General features: G+C 41.6%; 1 protein-coding gene across 1 annotated transcript in view; it reads left to right on the forward strand.

Annotated features, from left to right (window-relative positions):
• The window catches only part of APP (amyloid beta (A4) precursor protein), a gene marked incomplete at its 5' end in the record, with an annotated part of 149,423 nt that overhangs the window by 109,761 nt on the left and 17,379 nt on the right, over positions 1-22,283 (forward strand). The window contains 2 exons of the mRNA XM_010148064.1: positions 12,229-12,450; positions 19,024-19,077. Coding sequence (XP_010146366.1) covers positions 12,229-12,450; positions 19,024-19,077 — 276 coding nt within the window. The remainder of the gene's footprint in view (positions 1-12,228; positions 12,451-19,023; positions 19,078-22,283) is intronic.

Genomic DNA, 22,283 nt, shown 5'->3' on the forward strand with positions numbered 1-22,283 from the left:
GAAGAGCTGAAGTTACTTCTCCAGGTTGGAGACTCAGCTCTGTCTGCTGGTAAAATAGGTCTTTGGCTGCAGCTTAGGAGAGAAGGGAAGAAAAACCTGGAAATAGAGCTAACATTTTCCTCTTCTAAGCATCTCTTATTTTCTGTCCAGATTATTTAACTGTCATAGAAAATTGGGCAGAGAATAGTAGATGATTAAAATAGATATAAATGCACTTCACTGACACTGATGTTCTCAAACGCTTTCATACTATATCCTCCCCATCTTTTGTAGCTAAATGGTCTATTGTGTCTTGTCATGGGCACTAATGTTCTTCAGAAAATAGATGAATCCTGATTTTTGTGTGCAGAAGCCCTCTTTTAATCTCATAAATATTGTGAACATGACTTGAGTCAGTAAAAGAGCCAGCTTCCTCCTGATTTTACAGATGTTGTGAAAAGGATAAATGGCTTTGCATGACTTTGGATTGGGGTGGCTTTTTCATCAGGGAAAGATAGGGGACATCTTGTTTTCCATCTGCTTTTCAGATATTTCATCATAATAAAAAGGTTTTACGATGTTTATTAAGAGGCTCTTTTTCCTTTGGTTTGAAAAACACTGTGCTGTTTCACTTGCACTTTTAAGGAAATCTGGTCACATAATCCAAGTGTTAGAATTGAAAACCAGGGACTTCTATGGTTCTTATGGACTCAGAGTATAAGCATAGTAATTTTTAAATTTTCTGGGCATCTGCTATTTCAGTGGGTATTTAACTCTTTCATTCTAAGTAATTCATCATTTAGCAGGGGAGGTTTAAAGGTGTTGCCTTGATTTTATTCGGGAGCTGATGGATAGAGCTCTCTGTCCTGCATTCTTGAAGTCTCTGTTCTGGATCCCTTCCACTACTGTGGCCCGAAGTATTTTTTCATAAACACTTCTCTTTAAATAGCAAGTTATCATCCCCACTGCAGGAAGTTTATGACCAAGAGACCACCCTGGGCTCACAGTGGCAGCAGGCTGAGACTGGTACCATGTCCATTCCAGAGCTGTTTAAATACTCCTCTGGAGGAGTCTACAGGTGACCTTGCGCACAGTGGATTTTCATTATAGAATTAAGAAAAAAATGCTCTAAAGTTTGAATAGTTGTCCTATGGCCGGTTGTATTCTGTCCTATTTTTTCTTGTTTGATTGGATGCGTGTAAATGTATGGATTTGACAAAGATTTCCTTCTAACTGTTCATTTTACATGCCACTTTCTGGTGTTGTGGAGACAACAGGCTGAGAAATTCTGTCATGGAGACCATTGATTCTGCTGATAGAGGGGCTACAATTGGATAAAAATGTTGACTATATAGGAGTATGTGGATTATTTTATATTGGTGTACTGAATATGTTTGATTTTTAAAAAGCATTGTAGATAAGGATTACCTCCTAGTTAAGATTTTGTCATAAATACATCTATTTGAGTTGATTTCTTGCTCTATTGTGTCTTTGGTATGAGTGAAAAGAAAAGCAGGGGCACTTGTTCTTGAAACAATACAGATAAAGCGTGTGGTGGTGCTAAAATTTTTTGAAATCTGATTTATCTGTTTTGTGAAGCTAGATGGCTTCTCTTGCACCTTTTCTTCTGTATTTCTTGATAATTGCTTTTGCTGCTGCCCTGTAAGGAATTAATAGGTTAGCTCATCATGTGCCAAATTTAAGATGTCATTCTTTTATTGGATGGATAACAAAAGCCTGAAAAAATCTTGCATGTGTCCAGCTTACAGATATGATCTGAGAGCAGGTTAGCTCAGAAGAGCCTGACTTTCTGAATGCATAGCTTCCATTCCGATGGGGAAGCACTGGCTCAGTGAAACATTGCCCACTTATGCAATATGAATAAATGTCATTATGCTTAGTTATCGAAAATTTTCTTGATGCACCAAATAGATGTGTAATTTAATTCATAACTATGTTATCTTCCTGTCATCTTACATCAAGTTAACATTGTTGGTGCCCTCAAGTACTGAAACAACCCAAAATCGTGGGAGCACTGAACACTCCAACAACAGCTTCTGCTTCATACTTGCTGTTGAATAATGGATTTACTTTTCCCAATTACTTGGTTTGGAAACACAGTTGTGTCATTCTGTGTAATTCACTCTAAGATCAGAGCCCTAATAGGGAGTGTTAGGTTGTGAAATAAGCAAATTAATCATTTTAATTCTTGTGTTCCAGCAAATTGGAAGTGTCCAGTGAGAACCAGTTACAGACTGTCTGCACAAGCTATATGTTATAGCTTTATATATTACAGAGCTGGCATGTCAGTTGTTGTTTCCAGAACAGTGTCTAGAATTGTTATCCAGGGGAATTCAAACACTGAACTCTGAAATGCATTGCTATGGGCAAGTATCGGGTGGGGGGGTGGGCACTAAATGTGCCTCTGATGCCAACGATGTACTAAGTTTTGCTTTACAGAATGGTCAGAGTTGGAAGGGATCTCCAGAGATCATCTAGTCCCAACGCCACTGCCAAAGCAGGTTCACCTAGAGCAGGTTGGACAGAAGCTTCCAGGCAGGTTTTGAATATCTCCAGGGAAGGAGACTCCACCACCTCTCTGAGCAGCCTGTTCCAGTGCTCTGGCACCCTCAGAGTGAAGAAGTTTTTCCTCATGTTGAGATGGAATTTCCTGCGTTACAGTGTGTGCCAGTTGCCCCTCGTCCTGTCTCTGGGCACCACTGAGAAGAGCCTGGCCCCATCCTCTTGACACCCACCCTTTAGATATCGATAAGCACTGATGAGATCCCCTCTCAGTCTTCTTTTCTCCAAGCTGAACAGACCCAGCTCTCTCAGCCTTTCCTCATAAGATAGGTGCACCATTCTCTTAGTCATCTTCGTAGCTCTCCACTGGAATCTCTCCAGTACTTCCCTCTCTTTCTTGAACTAGGGAGCCCAGAACTGGACACAGTACTCCAGATGTGGCCTCACCAGGGCACAGTAGAGAGGTAGGATAACCTCCGTTGACCTGCTGGCCATGCTCTCCTTAATGCATCCCAGGATGCCATTGACCACCTTAGCCACAAGGGCGCATGGCTGGCTCATGGGCAGCTGACTATCCCCCAGCGCTCCCAGATCCCTCTCTGCAGAGCTGCTTTCCAGCAGGCCAACCCCCAGCCTGTAGCGGTGCAGTTCTATTGCTCAAGCATAGCTTTCTCTGCAGATGTGAAAATTCACAGGCACTTACCTGTGGCCAAGAGTGTTTGACGTATTCTTGCCAGGTAAGATCTTACTATTGGGATAAAAAGGGAAAAGAATTACTGAGGTTATGTGATTTTACAGAACATCTAGATTGATGGAAATGTTCCTGTAATCTCCTAACAGTCAGTTCCCATGCACGTGGGATTACAAATGAAGCAATCTTTCATCACCGCAGCTTTCTCCTGCTGTGTGATTCTCATATGCCCAATTTAATTGAAAAATGCATTTTTCTGAATAGTGCTATCTAGGCAGGGTTCCAGTCCTTTCACTGTTCTGCTTTCTTCTATTAGATCATGTATATGAAAATGGTGTAAAAGCCTTCAGAATAGGTCATATCCCACTTAATGTATATATTTGTTAAATTTAATAAATGCATCTCTCTAGAATATTCAGGCAACCCAGGATACATTTGGCTTATCAAATGCTAAAACTGCAGTTAATAAATAGGCAAAATATCTTTTATCTGAGGCAGATACTGCACAATTCAGTTTTGGTAAATTCAGATTTAAACTATTGTAATGAATCAAATCAAAAATTCTCCCTTTTGACAAAGGGAATTGGGCAAGAAATTAGTGTTCAGATTTACATATTTTTATGGATTATTTAATGATTCCTAAGGTACCTCGAAGTTCAGTACACATCAAAAATTGTGAGATTTATACTCTGACCTTTAGAAGTGCTTATAGAAAAAAACGAGTAACTGACAGTTCTGGACTTAGAAAGTGGTAGAGCTTTAGGTTCTACTGCAGTTTTGAGTTTTATTATAATAAGATTGACAAATATCGGCATTTGTATCAGTAAATAAAAGTGATAAATCTATAAATAAAGTAATTATTTTCAGAAAGTAAGGCAATAAAGTTCTGTAGCAGTTTTTCTTAGAAGTGCTTTTTTGCAGGGCAGTTTCACTTACAGGCCTTAACCTACTTATTTAGGATAGAAATGTACTTGGCTTTTTGTACTTCTCACAAGGCTGAGGGGGAGTAATGAATGCTGATTCATCTGGCAGAAATGTCAGTGACAACTGGGGGGGGAGGCATTTATTTGTTTTAATTTAGACTCTTCAGCCTATTTTGAAGCACTTAATGATATGTTAATTTGGAATTAGATGTGGAGTTAAATTTAAACCTGAGGAATTTGTCACAGTGCCTTATGTGGATCAGGATGATGACATACAATGTATGTTCTTGCTTACGGTACAGAGTTTCAGTTCGATTTTTTTTTTTAATTTTTTTTTTTTTTTAGCATTTTCTTGTCTACCTTGATGTTAGGTTGCCACCATCTTCCTTGGAGAGAAACTTTCCACATGCTAGAACTGAGAGGGGCTCAGTGTACAAAAAACTACGTTTCATTCAAAATGTTTACCCAAAAGAGTGCTGTAACATGGAAATGGGATTTTTCAGCATTTTAATCCAGAGCTTTTGAGGCTGTGAATGGTGAATTATTTTTTTGAGACAATATTAGTTTAACCAAATTGAATGAGGAGAGGGTCAGAAGAAGGCAAGGAGACCATGGAAGTAGGCAAAAAGTCCTGAAGTTGTAAAAGAGAAGAGCAGGGTCTTTAATTTCTATTTAATAACTCTTTTTCAGAGGTAACACAAGCTTCTGGACTTTGTCCCACAAACTTCATTTAATACTCACTACTTCGAACTGAATGGGAAATGCAGTCATTAATCAGATGACTGGCTCTTAAATATTTAAAAAGTTATAAATGTGCACACATCTGTAGCCATATATTGGTGTTTAATTTTAGTTAATAACTAATTTATGTAGCTGGCAGGTAGCTAAGGGTCTGTAGTACTTACTCTTTCAGGGAAGGCAAAGCGTGTCATAGCAGCCTTCTTACAAAAATAGACAAAATTTCAAGCCCTCAAGTTTCATCGCAGGCTGTAAAAATGGGAGGGGAGGATTCTGGTTCTTCCTTGATGAACTGGTGTGGAAATACTCATGGACTTTTTCTCAAAGCTCTCTGCAATTGCATGGCCATGTACAAAACTAAATTTTCATTTGCAGGCCATCTCTATTGAAAAACACACCTCGGTCATATTGAAATTAATCATTACATGGTAATAAATGTTTTCCTGAGTCAGATCTCCCAAGCTTTCTCATGCTTTGAGCACTGTTCACTACCAGAAGGCGATGCCAGAAAGTTATAACATGATCTCCCTGCAAAAAGACAGTTGCTCAATATAGAAGTTAAACATCTTTGAGGGTTTTTTGATAATTTAAAACAGATATTCTGCGAAGCAAATGTAACTGAAACACTATTACATGTACCTGCTTACAGGAGGAGACTCACTTGGGTTGGTTTTATGATGTGATTTGGGAAACATTCAAATCCACATATGCTGAAAAAGCAGAAGCAGCAAGAAACGGAAAAGAAATGAAAGTGATAACTGTGATTTTTTTTTTTTGAAGAAGAAGCAGCGTGCTTTTTACTCAGGTTCTAAATACTGCAACTATTAAGTTCGGAGTTGTATTTCTTCTGAAGCTTGGTTCTTAGGCAACAGGGTATTGTCTAAGGCTATAGGATGGTTATTCTCTTACATCTAGGAAAAAAATTCTTGGGTCAGCTGTTTCATACTGTCTTAAATGTTCATTTTCTGAGAGCCTGAAAAAGGAAAAGTCTTCACCTTGAACAAGATTTTCGTACACATAAGAAATGGCTGAAATCTGAAATACTGCTGCTACTTACATTTTTCCCTAGTGGTGATGTTTCTGAAGGGCAGAAAATAAGAACTATGAAATACTGTTTTCCATGGTTGTTGCTCTTTCCATCTCAGTTTAACCCTGAAAGAGAGATGCTCTGTAGGCACTGTAAAAGTTTCCAGATAAGATGACCTGTGGCATAATTTCACAAGCTCACCAGGAGAAGAGAAGAAAGCTTAAATTTGACGGGGTGCTCATGTTTCTCCGTCAGTATGGATCTGAGCACTGCAGGTTGCGCTCATTTCCAGTGTTTCACAGTAATGATCTAGCATATTGCTCTTTATCATCATGTTCAAAGCAAGCAGGCAACAAAGCCACTCTCACACTTTCCAGTAGGCAGGTCACTTTCAATAAAGTTCTCATCAGAGTTGCTCTCTAAATTATATTTGACTTGCACTATACAAATGAATTAGTTCGACACGGAATACCACATAATTGTGTTTTGCAGCTTGATAATGTTATAATTATGACACCTAGTAGTATGTAACATTATAATCTTATAATGCTTGATTCAGAATATGCTGGAAATTCAATGGAGCTTAAGTCTTTGTGGTAAGGCACAGGCTTCATGTGGTTAAATTTTAGCCTGTTTGAAATTTCCTCTGACTTGGGCAGAGGCTGGAGGAAATAGCCACAGAATTTTCTGGTATAGTCTGTCTTTTCACCTCAGAGGAGGAACTCCTTCTTGATATTAAGTTACTTGCCTGAAACCTGAAGGATATACCAGTGATTTAACTGCCTTTCTGACTGTAGAATTTACGTTCATCAGAGGTACAGAAAGCCTTTTGAGCCATACGTGTTACCTCTGTAAAACCCTTACTTGTACTACTATCACTTCGTGTTTTGGAGTTCCCTACGTAAACCCTTATTTGCAACACGTCTCAGTATAAATGACTTTTGGGGAAATATGAGTGCTTTCTGAATGTGAAATACATCTGTTCATTTGCATCAAGTTTCTGAAGGTGCTACTAAGCATAACTCTGGGTTACAAGTCTGCTGTCACTTGATGTGACATCTCTAATATAAATGCAGATGTACAGGAACATGATGTTTAGGTTTGTTTTGATTTAAAGTATTCATCAAGGCAGAGCCTTTAAGGAGGCCTTGTTTTCATATTTACCAGTTTGGGGGAGTTTTGATTCATACAGCTGTCAAGATGCAGACATTCAAATTTAGTTAAGACCTGACTGCATTGCATCAGCACAACTCCTTTGGGCACACGCTTATGTTGAAGGTTATGAACTACGACGTGCTGAATTAGCCCATAAGGTAGGCGCACAACTGAAAGCTGCTTCTGAACATGTTGCCTCTCATCGCATGCACTGTAATAAATGATTGTGCAAATGTTCTTAGTGAATCCTAATTGTGATACTCAGCATTTGCATGATGTAAACTGTCTTCACGCTGATACATGATCATATGTGTACACATGCCAATGAAGCCATTGCTATGACTCAAGCACTCTGTGATCTCTGCCCTTGAGAAGAATAGGGAGGTTGCTGACAGGCTTTAAATTTACCATTTTGAAAGCACATGCTCACAAGCAAATGTAACTTTGGGAAAAACACGTTTTCAGTTCAGACTGAATGGTCACTGATAAGATGATGACTGTGAGACTTTTTACAAGGGCCTGTAGCAACAGGACAAGGGGTAACGGGTTTAAAGTGAAAGCGGGGAGGTTTAGGTTAGATGTCAGGAAGAAGTTCTTCCCGGAGAGGGTGGTGAGGCACTGGAACAGGTTGCCCAGAGAAGCTATGGATGCCCCATCCCTGGAAGTGTTCAAGGCCAGGCCGGATGAGGCTTTGAGCAACCTGGTCTAGTGGAAGGTGTCCCTGCCCATGGCAGGGGAGTTGGAACGAGATGGTCTTTAAGGTCCCTTCCAACCCAAACCATTCTATGATGATTCCATGAGGCAGTGAAACTCTGCATTTGTAGCAGTGGATTTGAGCTGGTTCCCAAACCTGTTATATAGTCTATCATGTAGATGTTGTTTTGCACAGGAAGTTTGGTGTTGGGTCAAAACTATGTCTTGCAATTTGATGGTGTTTTAATTAGTATTTAGAAGAGGTGTTTTGGGTGCACTTTGTTTCTAATCTGGTTTAAGATCTTAAATTGATTTACAGAACTTCCAAGATTACAATTGATAATTTTAAAGCTGCTTTTCAAGCAAATTCAATAGTCTTGCACATAATAGTGATTGCAGAGCTTTTCATCTAGTAGCTAGGCTCCTTGAAAAAATAACACAACAAACAAATACCATAATTACTCTTTGAAATTTTAAATAATGTACTTTGACATAAATAAAAATGATGGTTTGAAAGATCACTAATGGATTGCTGGCGTTCCATGGTAGCAAGTGGAGCTCTTCCACATGAGATTTCTGTCATTATATCTATGCCAGTGAAGGGGCAGGGGGAGGGGTGCATGTCAGTATGCCTCAGAGTCCAACACTGGAAACAATTTTGTATGCCAGTATAGAGTAGATAAAAGTTACAAAATAGCATGACTTTTGTCACTCCATCACCTCTGTTGGCTTTTGTCATGGCATCTTTGCTAGTACAGTTCTTCTTGCAAGGCTTTGCAAGTAGAAATGTGCTCTAGGGCCATTATGGACGAATGGGGTCTCACAATCCAGTGTCCACCAGAAAATTCTGCAATGAATTTTATTTCTTCTTCCTCTGCTGCTTCTTTGCTTTTGGCTCTGTGTGTGTCTCTCTGGGTTAAGAGAGTAGTCTTGAAAGGAAGCTGTAGTGGTACTACCCTTCTGTCTAGTTCCCCAAACATATTTCACTTCCATTTTTCTCGATGCAGCTGTTAAGCAGTAATGACCCATAGGGAAATGCCCACAGTGAGCCCAAGAATGATTGAAACTTCCCTAGAGGAGATGGTATGTCTGGGCAGTGTTTTACTGAGGTACCAGAAATGAGCCTGCCTCTCATACTGAGAAAGAAAGGGTTTGGGTGCCTGAAGGAGAAGCAGCAACTGTGCACACTCAGACCAAACCCAGAGCTGCTGGGAAGTTTGATGTCCCAGCTGAGCATGGGTTTTTCCCAAGGTCATGGTTGCATTTGAGCACATGCTCTCAGGGACAGAAAGTTTCGACATCCTCCTTATTCTTCTTGATGGCAGGACTTAGCAGAATGCTATAAGGAGATCATGAGCCAAGCAACAAAAAGTTTATTACAGGAAGATTGTCATGGAGTTTTTGTCCTGTTGGCTTGACGAGAGATGCAATTTTGAAGAGCAGCCTAGAATCTCTTATTTTCAGCACCTTATAATGAAGATATTCACTGCACAAAGAAAACCTCTGAAACAGCCTTGAACCGGCCTCCAGCTGTGTCTGTACTCCCTGCTTATTTAGGGAATTGTCTTTTGTGGGGTGGGGGAATTGAGTTGGCAGCTGTGAAAAAGGGAGGGAATACTGTATGGATGGGTAACAGTGAGGCTGTGTGGCTTTCCATTAGCGTGATGATTCCAGTAGTCATCAATACTCAGATCAAAATCAACAGTGAAGCATTGGTCTTGGACTTTGCCAGCTGGTGTTGATAACTGGGAAAACCTGGGGCAAACTTTTTTAGCAGTTCAGAGATTGAAACAATTGTTTGCAAATCGTTCAGTCAGTGCAGACACAGCTGCCTCGGTCTGATGGACTCCAGCACAGTTTCTAAGTTGGGCACTTCCAATTTCTCACTGTTGTTCAGTGTCTCATTCATCATGTCAGAAGGACTTGATTCATTTTGGCCATTGTTTCCCCGCTTGTAAAATGGATGTGATCACAATCTGCTGGTTGCGAGATCTGTCTGCCTCACTTGAGCTATTGTGCGGGTCAGTTAACGTCTGTGCTGTGCACCGCAGCTGAACGGGAAACAAAGGAGCCTGCAAGTGCCGGCGACGACGTGCTCTCAGTTGGATAGCGTTGAGAGGGAGACTTTGTGTACACATCCTTCACGGCCTCTAGGGATTTGGATGTAATCACACCATCATGATGGGAGTTGGGTGCCCCTCTCTGTCAGCCTGGCAGGACCAGCTGTGCCTGTGCTGTGGCAGCCCTCGGTGTCACTCCTCCAATGCCAGAGCTCAGGTCCTTCTCCATCTACTCCTTCTCCTCTGTGCACCATTTGTCCCTTCCTAGGGGCAGGAGCTGTCTGCAGGTAAAACAGAATACAGCAGTGGCAGGGAACAGGTGGGAGTTGTGGGGGATTGGCAGCATCCAGAGAAAAGGGGCAGTTGGGGAACAGCACCATGCCCTGCAGCCACTGCATGGGCTGCTGCTCTCTGCAGCTGGGATGGGGAGGACAGTGGGACCAAGGGGAGCTGCACCCCAAAACCCCTCCACTTCCTGGGTCTGAAAGGCTTGCAGGCACTAGGATGGTAAAGTCTCTTCATTCCTAGCTAATGAAAACTAACATCTGTCATGTGGTACAATGTCTGCTCAGGATATCAAGGTGCTTTACTTGTCTCTCTTCTGATACAAGGAGATGCTTTAATTTGATAAAGGAATAGTGTTATTGTAGTGGGGAGACAAGTCTGCCTCACCTTCTATGCTGAAGATTTATTAGGTGTATTATTATTTTCAGTGAAATGAACATGAAAGACAAAACAATTCAGCGTTAAATAGGCTTTCTGTACTGTCCTTGTAAGTCATTCTAATAAACAAATGAAATCCCAGAATTAAATTTTGTATACACATTAGGCTTACTGTCTACTAAAGCAATTGCTGTTTAAACAGGAAAATTTGTTTTAAAACCTCATTGTGTAAGATTCAGAACCCATGGTTGCCCCAGGGCTGAGTTTACAACTTTTTGTTTACTTTTGATATTCTGAATTTGGTTGGTAACAGGGTGGCAGAGAGTTGCATCATCTAACTCAAGGTGGTCGTGAAGAGACGTATTGCAGAGCCCTGCTGCGTCATCATCGATAAAGGCACTGAAGCAGTGCCAGCTCTAATGCTCGTGACTTGGTGAGGATCCTTACTGAGGGCTGCTGCATATACTTCTCTGGTGGTACGGCACGGTGTGATGTTGGGAGGGAAATATCATCCAAAAGATGTTACTGAGGGGTCTGAAGCTCTGGTGCATACAGAAATTTAGATGCCCTTTCTCACTGGTGATGCTGGGAAATCAGTGAGTCCCTATGGAGTGACATAAAGGGTCTGAGAATAGGGTGGTGATTCCTGCCCCTGAATTGCTACAGGGTTCAGATGTGAGAGTGAAGCAGTGACAGTCAGAGGTGCTCCTTAACAAAGTGGAGAGAAACCAGTCTTAAAAGCTTTTCTGCTATCAGCTGTGTGCTCACCTGTGCAAGCACTTGCACTCCAGCAATGTCACCCTTACAGCATTCAATTCTGAACTATTTAGCTCTGTAATGCCCGTTTACTAATTACATTGGTGCATTATTAGCAGTTATCTTTTTCATTGTGATCACTTGCTTACTTGAATGTGCTTTTGTGTGCCAAGTTCCCTCAAAGTATTTGCAAATGGTGTGTTGCTCCTACAAAAAAAAAATGGCTGTGAAGGGGGAGATCAAGAGTAGATGAACTTTGTTGTGAGGCGGGAGTTGGAATAATGAGGCACGCACAAGCTGCAAGCTTATTTTTAACACCGAGGTGGGCAGTCTGCCCTGTACAGCTGATGGAACTGAAAAATGCTTTGAGTGTTCTCACCTTGCTTCAAGTAAAAAAACCAAAACCCAACCTAGGTAGTACTGCACAGCTTTAGGTCCTGCTTGCTTGTAAAATAATTTGCCTACAGATGTCTATTACTAAAGATTTTTGGCAAAGAACTGCTTCAGTATTTTGGTGAAGTTACATTAAAAGAGCAAATCTTTCATCAGATTCAGTGTGTTACAGTAAGCACAATTTAATGTAGTAACTCTTGTGAGGATTTAGGATTTAAGAGCTGTGATGAGCTTTGATAGTGAGCATTTAGGAGGAGGAGAAAATAACGAAGACATTCTTTCCGGTAGGCCTCACGTGTTGACTTTACGGCAGCGTGTTGAGTTGAAGGGAATTGCTTCGTGCTGCTTTTAAAGGTGATGGGGAAGAGTCGAGGGACCTGTGATCTGTTACATGGTGGAAATGTGGGTAGGAAGTGGTATTGAACAGTTCTGGTTGATATTCCCGAAAAATGCCTTACTTATCAGTAGCGCTCATTGCAGAGTTTTGACTAGCCCAAGCCTCTGTTTTTCTTTACCATAACAAAACAGAATCACATAACAGTAAATTATTGCTTAAATAACATTGGAAATATGTCCTCAGAAATACCAGCTCTTTCAGATAATTTCTGTGTTGAAATTTCCTTGCAGATGAATTACTTCAGAAAGAGCAAAACTATTCTGATGATGTTTTGGCCAATATGATCAGCGAACCCAGAATCAGCTATGGAAATGATGCTCTCATGCCTTCATTGACGGAAACTAAGACCACAGTTGAACTTCTTCCAGTGGACGGAGAATTCAGCCTAGATGACCTTCAGCCATGGCATCCCTTTGGTGTTGATTCTGTTCCAGCCAATACTGAAAATGAAGGTACGTACAATAGAGGGGGAAGCCACAGAATATTTTGAGTTGAGCTTTGGGATTTCTCTTCACGTTGTTCTCTGAAAACTGACATCTTTCTGATGTAAGCAAGGTAGAGGGTCTTAAATTTAAGTTTAGAACTGGTCTGTCCTGTCAGCTCTGTCTTTCTGATGGAATAGAAAATCCTAAAATTTTGAATTTAGCTACACAATGAATTTCAGTGTTGAGCTTACTTTCCTTTAAAAACACATCAAAATAAATTCCGGCAAATTGTGAGTGCTGGTCTTATACATTAACGATGAGCTAAGGGAGATAGAGAAGTTGTTAGATTTCTGCGATGATGAAATAAGTGTTTTCATTAAGGAAGAGCTTTTCATTTGCTGGCATGAAAATGATTACAGATCCAGCACAATCCCAGCATGAGAATTGATTTTATTTCCCCAACACCACTGGTGGTCTGGAATGTACTGCAGAAATGGTCCTGCTTACTCAGCAATGTAGCTGGCTAGTGAAAATGTTTTTCCTGAGGAGTATTTTATGTTGCTCATGGACTAATTTATTGAAGTGACTGCATAATACTTTAATAATTTATGTATCATCTGTAGTTTACTTAGATGCCAGAGCCAATTAATCAGAAACCTGAGGGACTTCGATCATGTAATTCAAGTTACTCCTACTGTGTTTATTTTCCTTTATCAGTTCAACCCCACCATCATTAGTGATAAGTTAATCACAGTAGGGACAAAGCAGCAGTAGATTCACAGAGGCTGAATCTGCAGAAGTCTTTTTTTCAGGCAAATTTGTGGTTTGTGGATCTGTGATTTGTAGCTGAACTGCACCGACATTAACATCCTGCAGAAGCATTTGAAACCACTGGCTTAGACCATCCCTGCTCTCAGAATGAGTTTTGAGACCAACCTTAACGCAGTTAGTCCAGCACGATGTGTGAGTGACTGGGCAGCTGGGTGCTTGGGAGACAAAACATGGGACATGGGCATGGATTTGCCAGGTCTGGAGTTGATGCCAGGTGAAATCAGTGGAGTCAGAATCAGTTTTGTGATCAAAGTGGGTCATCCCCAGGAGTCAGAGGAGTGTAAGAGCAGGCAACGGAAAAGCTGTGGCTAGGATCTACACAAAGGCCAACAAATCGGTGAGGCAGAAGTACCAGATTTGAGGAAGAGGAGAGGCTGGTCAGGAATGGGGCGAAGATCAGACCACCAGCAGGTTGGCATCACAGGTAGGGACTAAGAGAAGGAGCAGGGAATGCTGGGGCAAACTCAACGGGCTGGCCAGCAGCAAGAACCAGAAGACAGGGGCTGGTGACAGGGGCTCCAGATGTGTCGGGAGCACACGTGAGCCAAGCGGCGTGCTTAGCAGCTGAGAGCAGCGGGCTGGAGAGTGGTGCAAACGGCTGACCAGGCTGGCAGGCAGAACTCGAGTTTCCTGGGACTCGCCATAATGCATGTGCCAAGGCTGTCTGCCAGGAGCAGGCCACAGTCCGGCGGTGGTGTCTGTCCGGCAGGAATTCTCCAATGCAGCTCTTGCTGCAGTTTTTCCCATAGCTGAGGCATACAGGGCATCAGTTTCTGTACCCAGTGCCTGCTTTTGTGAAACCCTGGGCGGGGGGTGGGGGTGGGGGAAGTTAATTACTTTTGAAATGTACATACTTCAGTGTGACACTGAATTCCCATAGGCAAGTGTATTGGGCATGGTTCTCCTTCTAAAGTGTGCGACGGCGAATAAGAAACAAATGCTCTCCTGCCTTGAATAACAAGCTGTTTAATTGAGTCCTGTGTATTTTAATGCACTACACAGGTTGCTGCAGCACACCTTAATGCTTACTGTGGGAACATCTTTTAACTTTCATGCCTTTAAGTTGTTGAGATTTAAGGGTTTTTTTAATATCAGGATTGTATTTGTCATGAAGTTACTGCAGATGTTCCCCTTATACAGGGAGGTTTTTTAATTTTATGCTGTACTGAGCAAGTCATTGCTGTTTCTTAACAAATAATCGTTGTTCAAAAAAGGTGTAAGTTCAAAAATCACGTGCTAGATAAACCTCAAATACTCTAGAGTGACTGTCCATTGCAGTATTAGTGATTGGCAGCATCTGTTGCTGCTGGAAGGTGCTGAATGTGCCAGCGGAGGTCAGAGAACCGTGCATCTCCACTCCCATTTACTTGAGTGAGGGCTGAGGGTACTCAGCACCAGCGAGAAAATCACAGAATGTTCCACATGAACAGCCTGGTGTCTGGGAATCTGCTGAGTGTTTGGTCCAGCAGATTGAACAGAGACTACCAGAGGAGTTTCAGGTGGCAAGCAAGGTACAAGTTCAGTTTTGGTTGGGTTTGAAAGCTGAAGTCAACTTTTTTTAAACTCTGCTCGCACAAATCCGGAGTGCGATCAGCTCGGCAGATGCAGGTGGGTTTCTAGGCAGAATGAGGGTCTCTACTTCTTCGCTGCAGAGAGCTGTTGCACTGTATAAGCCGTAGTTGCCTTCAGTCCTGAGTAGGCACACCAAGTAAATTTATTTCACTTCAATTTGCATTACTGTCCAAACACATTTCTGGTGCAACCATTGATGTCTAAGAGGCAGCTGAACACAGGATACACGTCCTGGAGCTGACTGGGTTTAGGGCCTGGGATCCCATACAACACCCCACCCCCGGCACAGTCACAGCAATGGGATTTGTTCTTACAAATGATTCAGGGAATGCGTAAACCAAAATGCGATTGTGGAAAAAGTGGAAGGAAATGCAGCCATTAAGTCTTTGAAACAAAGTATCTAGAATTGTGCGTGCAAGTGATGAAGTTAAAATACTAGCAAAAAAGAAGGTTAAATCTGTGATTAGTTCCCATGCCTGTTTTCTTCTGTGACCATGATCTAATCGCAGGTTTCACCCAGCGATATCACTGAGGGATTTAGCTGGTATGTTGCCATGTAATTTCAAGGTTTAATAACTCCATTTGAAATTTTCCCAATCTAAACTTGCAGTTTAGATTAAAGGATAAGTTTTATGTAAACAGTTTATTTTACTAAAATGGCTTTTGCTGATGAATGAGTGAAAAATAGCCTAAAAAAGACCTTAAAAGTGTAGCATAGCTCAGTAGCTTCTGAACGTATTTTCTACCTTGTTGTTTCCCTGAATGTGCTGGTTTCAGGCAAGAACGAGCTTCTTTACTACAGAGTGTTGTCAGCTGGCCCAGGGCGGCCAAGGGAATGTTTCATTCCATGGTATGTCAGGCTCAGGGCACATGCGCAGTTCGGAGGCAGGAAGTGGCCTGGAGGGGGTCATTAAGACTTGGGTTAGCTTGATGGCTCCTTTGTTAGCTCTTGGCAGGGTTGTTAGCAGTGGGGCAGGTTCGTTTGTTAGTGGGTTGGGGGGATTGGCTGGCTTTTGTCCCAGTGTTTGTTGTCACCCTGGGGCTCTGACTCCGTGGACTCAGACTCTGGGACCTGACTGTGTGTCAGTCAGCGGGTGGTGAGCAGTTGTATCATATGTTCTATTTTCTATTCTTTTAATTATTTAGTAGTAGTAATATTGTTAGTATTTGTATCACTATAATTTTAATTTATATTATTAAATAGTTCTTATGTCATCTTTACGAGCTTCCCTCATCCTTTCCTGCACGTGAGGGGAGGTGAGCGAGCAACTGTGTGGTACTTAATTGACAGGTAAGTTTAAACAATGACACTGAGGCAGTTCCCTAGTAAATGTCCACAGAAATGTAATCCAAAGCACCAGGTGACACACTAAACAACTTGCGTGGCTAAATGTATGTCTAGCATATTGAGACACAAATTAGGTTAACAAAAGCTACCCTCTGAGGACACCGCAGAAGGCACCACTGAACTGTCAGGAAACAGTATTTTAAAAATACATGGGGGCAAAACCCCACCAGCTGTGAAGCTCTGACACTGCCAAGGTCCCTGGGTATTTTGCAAATGCCTGAGTTTAGGGTTTTACCCTCAATATTTTTCCATGCAGTTACAGTTAGCCTTAGTGACAAAGTATTTCTCTGAAGTGAGATTTTGCGAGTGTACTGTGTTACCCGTATGACCTGGCCTTCAACGCTCTTCTAGGTTACCTCCTTCAACGCTGTTCTTGATAGGTGAGCATCACACAGCTCTCCTCGCCTGATGGTTTGTACCAGCTTTTGAGCTTTTTGATTCACCTTTCTTTTAGTTTTGAAAAGAGAACCAACCACGTTCTCTCTTGCTCTTCTGAGAAGCATTAGCACCAGCTGTGAGGTGGAGAGTGTACCCTGTATGAAGCCTGTGTAGTCAGCATAAGCAGGTATATACTGATTTAGTTTTGTGAGTCTATTAAATTTTCAGTCTTAATTCAGTGTACTTCTGTGCACATGGAAGTGTGTTCAGGAGAAATATGATGCTGGAGCATCAAAATGAATGCAATTTATGATAGTACACAGTCTTAAGAGTTTTGATTATTGGTAAATGCTGTGATAAGTTTAAACTTCTCGGCTCTACACCAGCTGTGGTGAGGCGGTGTGGTCCAGTGGGGCAGGCAGTGAGGAAGCCCACGGACAAGTTAACTCCTGTTCGTGTGTGCCTCAGTGCAGGTGCAAGAGCAAGCGGGTTTTAAAATGCAACTGAAATTCAAAAGGTGGCAGCTCAGGGCTGTCCAGAAACCAGCCGTTCTTTTTACCGTGTTCCTGGAATCATGATCTGCTTTGGAAGACCCTTGGCTCTGAGCTTCTGCCTCCAGGTTTTGCCCTGCAACTGCTCTGTGACCTTGAGCTAGTTGTTCCACTTCTGTGTCAGTTATTAAATGTGATGGTGATCTTTGCCTTTTTCCATGTAAAGTGCTTCCAAACCTACAGGTGACAAGAAGAATTGTTCACTATCAATACTTTCACCTGACTAACTCCCCAAGTACTGCATTTTCCTGAGATTAGGTCCATGCTACTGTACAACAGAAACTTCCTCCATCCTTTTCTCCTTTCACCTACTCCATTTTCTTTGTTACCCACAACCTGCTTGCTCAGTTCTCCATAGCTATGGGCATGTAGGGGTAAAGATTTCTGAGCTGGAGGGAAATAAAACCCTTCAGCCTTCTAAGGAGGAGCTGGGGGCCAGGGGAACAGACGAGGGTACTGCAGGGGCAGTTTGGGTGATGTCAGTCCCTGGTTGTTTCATCCCTTCAGTCCTTTCCACTGAAAATTACTGCTTAATCTACCTAAGGGTTGATGCAGGCAATATTGGAAAACCTAGCAAAAGACTTATATAGGAAAATACTCAGATTTGTAGTTTTTAGTTAAGAGTGGAAATTGGTTTTTGTATACCGCTATGTAAGGAAAGCAATTACATGGTCTGCTGGTGCCACTCTGAGCTGCTGTGAAGGAAGGAGGTGTGATGGCTTGTCTCTGCAGCACCAGCCCAGCAAGCTCTGAAAACTCTGCCCTTCTGGAAACACAAGCAAGTCAGCTGTGCAGATGCACTTAGAGTCTGTGGCTACTATAAGGCTGGCTTACTGCCTTTTTCTGGAGGCAGGACCTATTGCAGTCATCTCCTGTGTACGAAGGACATGGATTGCCCATCTTCTTGCCCTTTGTTTAAGTCAGCAGTTAGCTTGATTTGTCTGGTGCCGAATACACTGAGCAGCTCATGATCGAAAACTCTGCTTTTGTCAGGTTTCCTATGTTACCGTGGCTCCCTTACTGCCGATTAGAAGGTTTATACTTGTGTCCTGAAATTAAAATTAATGAGAATACCTTATTTAAAAAAAATGAATTCCAAACTACAACATGAAATTTTATTTCTGAATTTAATTTCTTTCTGACATTGGCACCTGGGTAAAAAAGGGTGGCAACAGAACTGGAGCAAAAGAGAAACCAAGAAAAAAGGGGGAGATTGAATCTCAATGTTTTAATGAACTTTTCCAGTATGTTCAGTTTGGACTTAACTGAGGCAGTAGGTAATGACTGAAATAGCTCTAAGGTAATATGAGAGGTTTAAAACCATGTATGACTTAATTGGGTAGAAAGTGGTGTTTCTGCTTTGCTTTCTTTTCAAAAATCAGAAGGTAAATTTACTGTGTACAGATTGGAGCATATCAGAATGAAGTATTTGATTGCGTTTTCAGAATGTGCTTTTTTTTTTTTTCAAACCTTACAGCTAGCGCTGTAAGGAAACCCTACTAAAAGGAAAAGAAGTTCAGGATTCAGTGCGTTTATACATCAGCATTGATCAGGAGTGGCTGCAAGAACTCACTCATCATGTCCCTACTTGCTGCCAGTTCTGATCAGACAACTGGAAGAAGTTTGCGCGTAATTAATAGAGTTTTGCTCTGTAGACAGAAATTCTTTGATCTGGATGGTTTCTCGCTTTAGGCAGTAACCAGAATGTGATGTACAGTTGAAGCTTGCCTGTTGAAGTCATGCTCTTTTGTTTCCAGAATTAGCTGAAGGCAGATCTTTTCTAGCTGTTGCTCTGGTAACTTTGTTTATGCAGTGTCTCTCTCCTGCACTGTCCCAGCGGAAGAGCAGTTGACCTTATAATTTTGGGGGGTTATGTTTACTTTTTGTTTGCTTTTTTGTTTCTTTTCTGCACATGCCCAGTTGAACCAGTGGATGCCCGCCCAGCTGCAGACAGAGGACTCACCACACGACCAGGTATGTAACTTGCATGGCTTTTACCTAACCTGTGTTTTCCCAGCACGTGTGTGCTCTGCTTGAGCTGACACGGTCACCCTCCCTTTGGTATAACCCTCTCAAATGCAGCGCTGTGCCACAAGCAGGGGAAGTGTTCCCACACAAGCGTCCGCCAGTCGGCACGAGTGCGGTCCGTGTCAGGAGTGTTGGGCGTGGGTACTCACCGAGGGGCTGTGACCCAGAGACCCAGAACTGATGCTTCTAGCACTGTTCTAGGAGTTTGATACCTTTACTTGTGTTTAGAGTCTTAATTCATTCAGTGAAGGAAACCTGGAAACAAGTACAGAGCTAGCTGTACAGCAGTGCCAAAAATCATGGGATCAGGGAACATCCCCACCATACTGGACTATCTCTGCCTTCCAGATTAGATTTCTTCCCCAAGAGCAGGAGGAATATCATCACAAATGAAATGAATGTGTTTTATGCAAATTCTGTAATCTTACTTCAATCTAGCAATGTTCTTGTAATCTCAAAGTTTGTGGTTCTTAACTATTTTAGTTTCAGTTGTCTTGAAAATCTCTTTATATGAAGTATGGGCCTCCTGTGAGGCCCATATTTAATTCCTAAGATTATTCCTTCCTCCCTTCTATTCCCCCTTCTCCCTTTTATTCTCTTACACATAAACATGCATGACACAACTCTTTGGTGTCACTTCCCTAGTGAGAGGATTTTCTCACACTGCCACACTCTAGTTTTAGAGGGAAATGATGTGGTTTAGTCCACTGTATCGGAGTGCTTTGATTGGGGTAATACAGATAGTACTGAAAGTGTGGCTGGCGTAGGTCATGGCTGATCTTTGTGAACGAGTGCTAAGGAGAAGTAAAAAATATTTCAGCATGTGACCATTATGGCCTGAAGTTTCCAGCAGATACAGTAACTTTTCCACTATGAAAATCACATGGGATATTCCCTCGGTTTCTGCTCAAGTGCAAAAGTAGTACTGTCCTGGGGCCTTCGTCACTTTTAGCACAGAGTTTAAGTGCTGCAAAGTCGCGTGCTCTGCTTTCAGCACAGAGAGTGACCCCCTCCAGCCTGGCAAGGACGCACACTGCACTCCTCCATGCAGAGGGATTGTTGCTTCCCTAGAGACTTTGAAATCTGTCGCTGCTGTGCCTGCATTCTGAATTTCACAGCATCAAGTGTCTTACATGTGCATGTGAAATAGGGATTTTCCCCTTTACAGTAGTGCTAAGTGTATCGTAAGAGTAAGCAAAATGTATTCTCTTCACAGTTCCTGGCAGACCTGCAGTTCCTTGTGCTTTTAATCACCAGGTCCAGGCTCCTGCAAATTTGTACTTACTGATACAAGCTCTGGCAATAAATGTCCATCTCATTTTTCACCATTCTTTAAAAACAATTTATCTGCGATAAAATTTCAATTTAACAAAAAAATGAAACTGGTCTGAGTAGATTTTTGAAGGCAGCTTCATACATTTCCTCTAGGAATAGAGGAAAGCAAATGGATACTTAATTAAACTGTGAAATACAGAAGGGATTCTGACAGTTTAAAAATGTGTGCTTTAAAATTGTCTTACTTGCTAATTATAAATAAAATTTCTATGTTAGAGGTTAAAAAAGGAAAAGATACTCTTTTTTCAGTCACTGTTCTTTTGGGATAGTCAGTTTTTATGGTTTTGGGCTATTCATGAAAAAGAGAGAATATTATTCTAGAATTAAAAAGTATTAACAAGGGACCTGAAGGCAGATTAATACATGCAGCTGAGTTTAACATTTGTTTTTGTTTAATCCCTCTGATTTTATGTTGATTCCCTGGAAGGTTTGCCCCCTTTTCGTAGTCCTGACTTTCCAGTTTGTGCTTCTAATTGTTTTGCTCAAGTGAACAACGTGGTGACCTGCTTCTTCAGGGTGAAAATACAGGTGTCATGTCAACCTGCAACAGCCCAAGCCTCAGAATAAGAACAAGTGAATGTTCTGTAGGTGTTCAAAGTTGTTGAAGGAAATCAGCTCTGAAAGGACTAAGACAAACATAAAAACATGTGCCCTTTTTCTCTCTTCCTTTTTTTTTTTTTTTACCACTTTTTGCACACAGAATGTTCTTACCATGACCACTATGATTTTCTTCAGAGTAGGTCAAAATCATGCAGGTGGTCTTTGTCCCTTTCCCTCAAGAGAGCAAGTACTTGGTAGTATTTATGATAACTAGAATCTTGTTACTTCACCTCATAGTTCTCTCTCTTTCAAAAAATAAGTAAGTTGAAGTCCCTGAGTGCAGTCAGGAAATGTGAAGGGTTGTCCAGTCCATAGAGCAGAAGAGCATTTGAATAAGGACCAAGTTTAAAGCATTTACTGGAATTTAAACCAGTTGCCCAAATCCCTACCTCTGTTGCACTCTACCTTGGCTGTCAGCAGTTGAAGCTTGGATTTGAATCTGGTTTACATCAGTCCCAGGAGGAGAGTAATGTTGGGGGGATCCCCATTTCCTAGTGCAGATACAACATCTGTGTGATTCACACTGGTATTTGAAAAGGAGCCCAGTGCTCTCACACACTGTCCTTCCCCTTTCTAATTCACTAGTGGGGGAACAAAAATAAGAATTACACCTAAATCCCTTTCTTGTCGTCTCCTTCCTGAAAAGGAAGTAAATAGAGACAATAAAAGGTCAAATGCAAGGAAAGCATCTACATGTACTAAGCAGTCATCAGTGAGCTATTTTTTAATACAGCGCAAAATGATAATAGATTCATAGCATGTTTCTTGCCATTTATAAATTGCTTCATAGAGGGAGACATTAGAAGGCTTCAATCCAGCCTGACAACTTCCATGGGAAGAGTTTCAAATAGAAAGAATATCTTTCCTTGAGAGCCTCACTGTAACAGCATTTTCAATAGCGTTTCCTTTTCCCCCGTGCCCCAAAGGTCACTTTTTTCACTATGAACATTTAATTTATTGCAGCTGGATTTCCGGTATGTGCTTTTTAGTAACTTTTTCTCTTTGTGTGTGTGCACGTGTATTTACAGAGACAGACGTATGCAGAGATACGTATAAAAATGTGGTTAGGTAGTCATAAGTAAGCTCCTTTTTACTCATTTTAATTCAGTGGGGCTGACCTGTGGAAATTGAGTAAAGATTAAAAAACGTGCCATCAGAATGAGGGTTGCTTAGTATCAGCAGATTTTCTGAAAATCAAGGTGATAAAATAAATAGCC

This window comes from Eurypyga helias, unplaced genomic scaffold (assembly GCF_000690775.1).
Source record: "Eurypyga helias isolate BGI_N326 unplaced genomic scaffold, ASM69077v1 scaffold8263, whole genome shotgun sequence".
NCBI lineage: Eukaryota > Metazoa > Chordata > Aves > Eurypygiformes > Eurypygidae > Eurypyga > Eurypyga helias.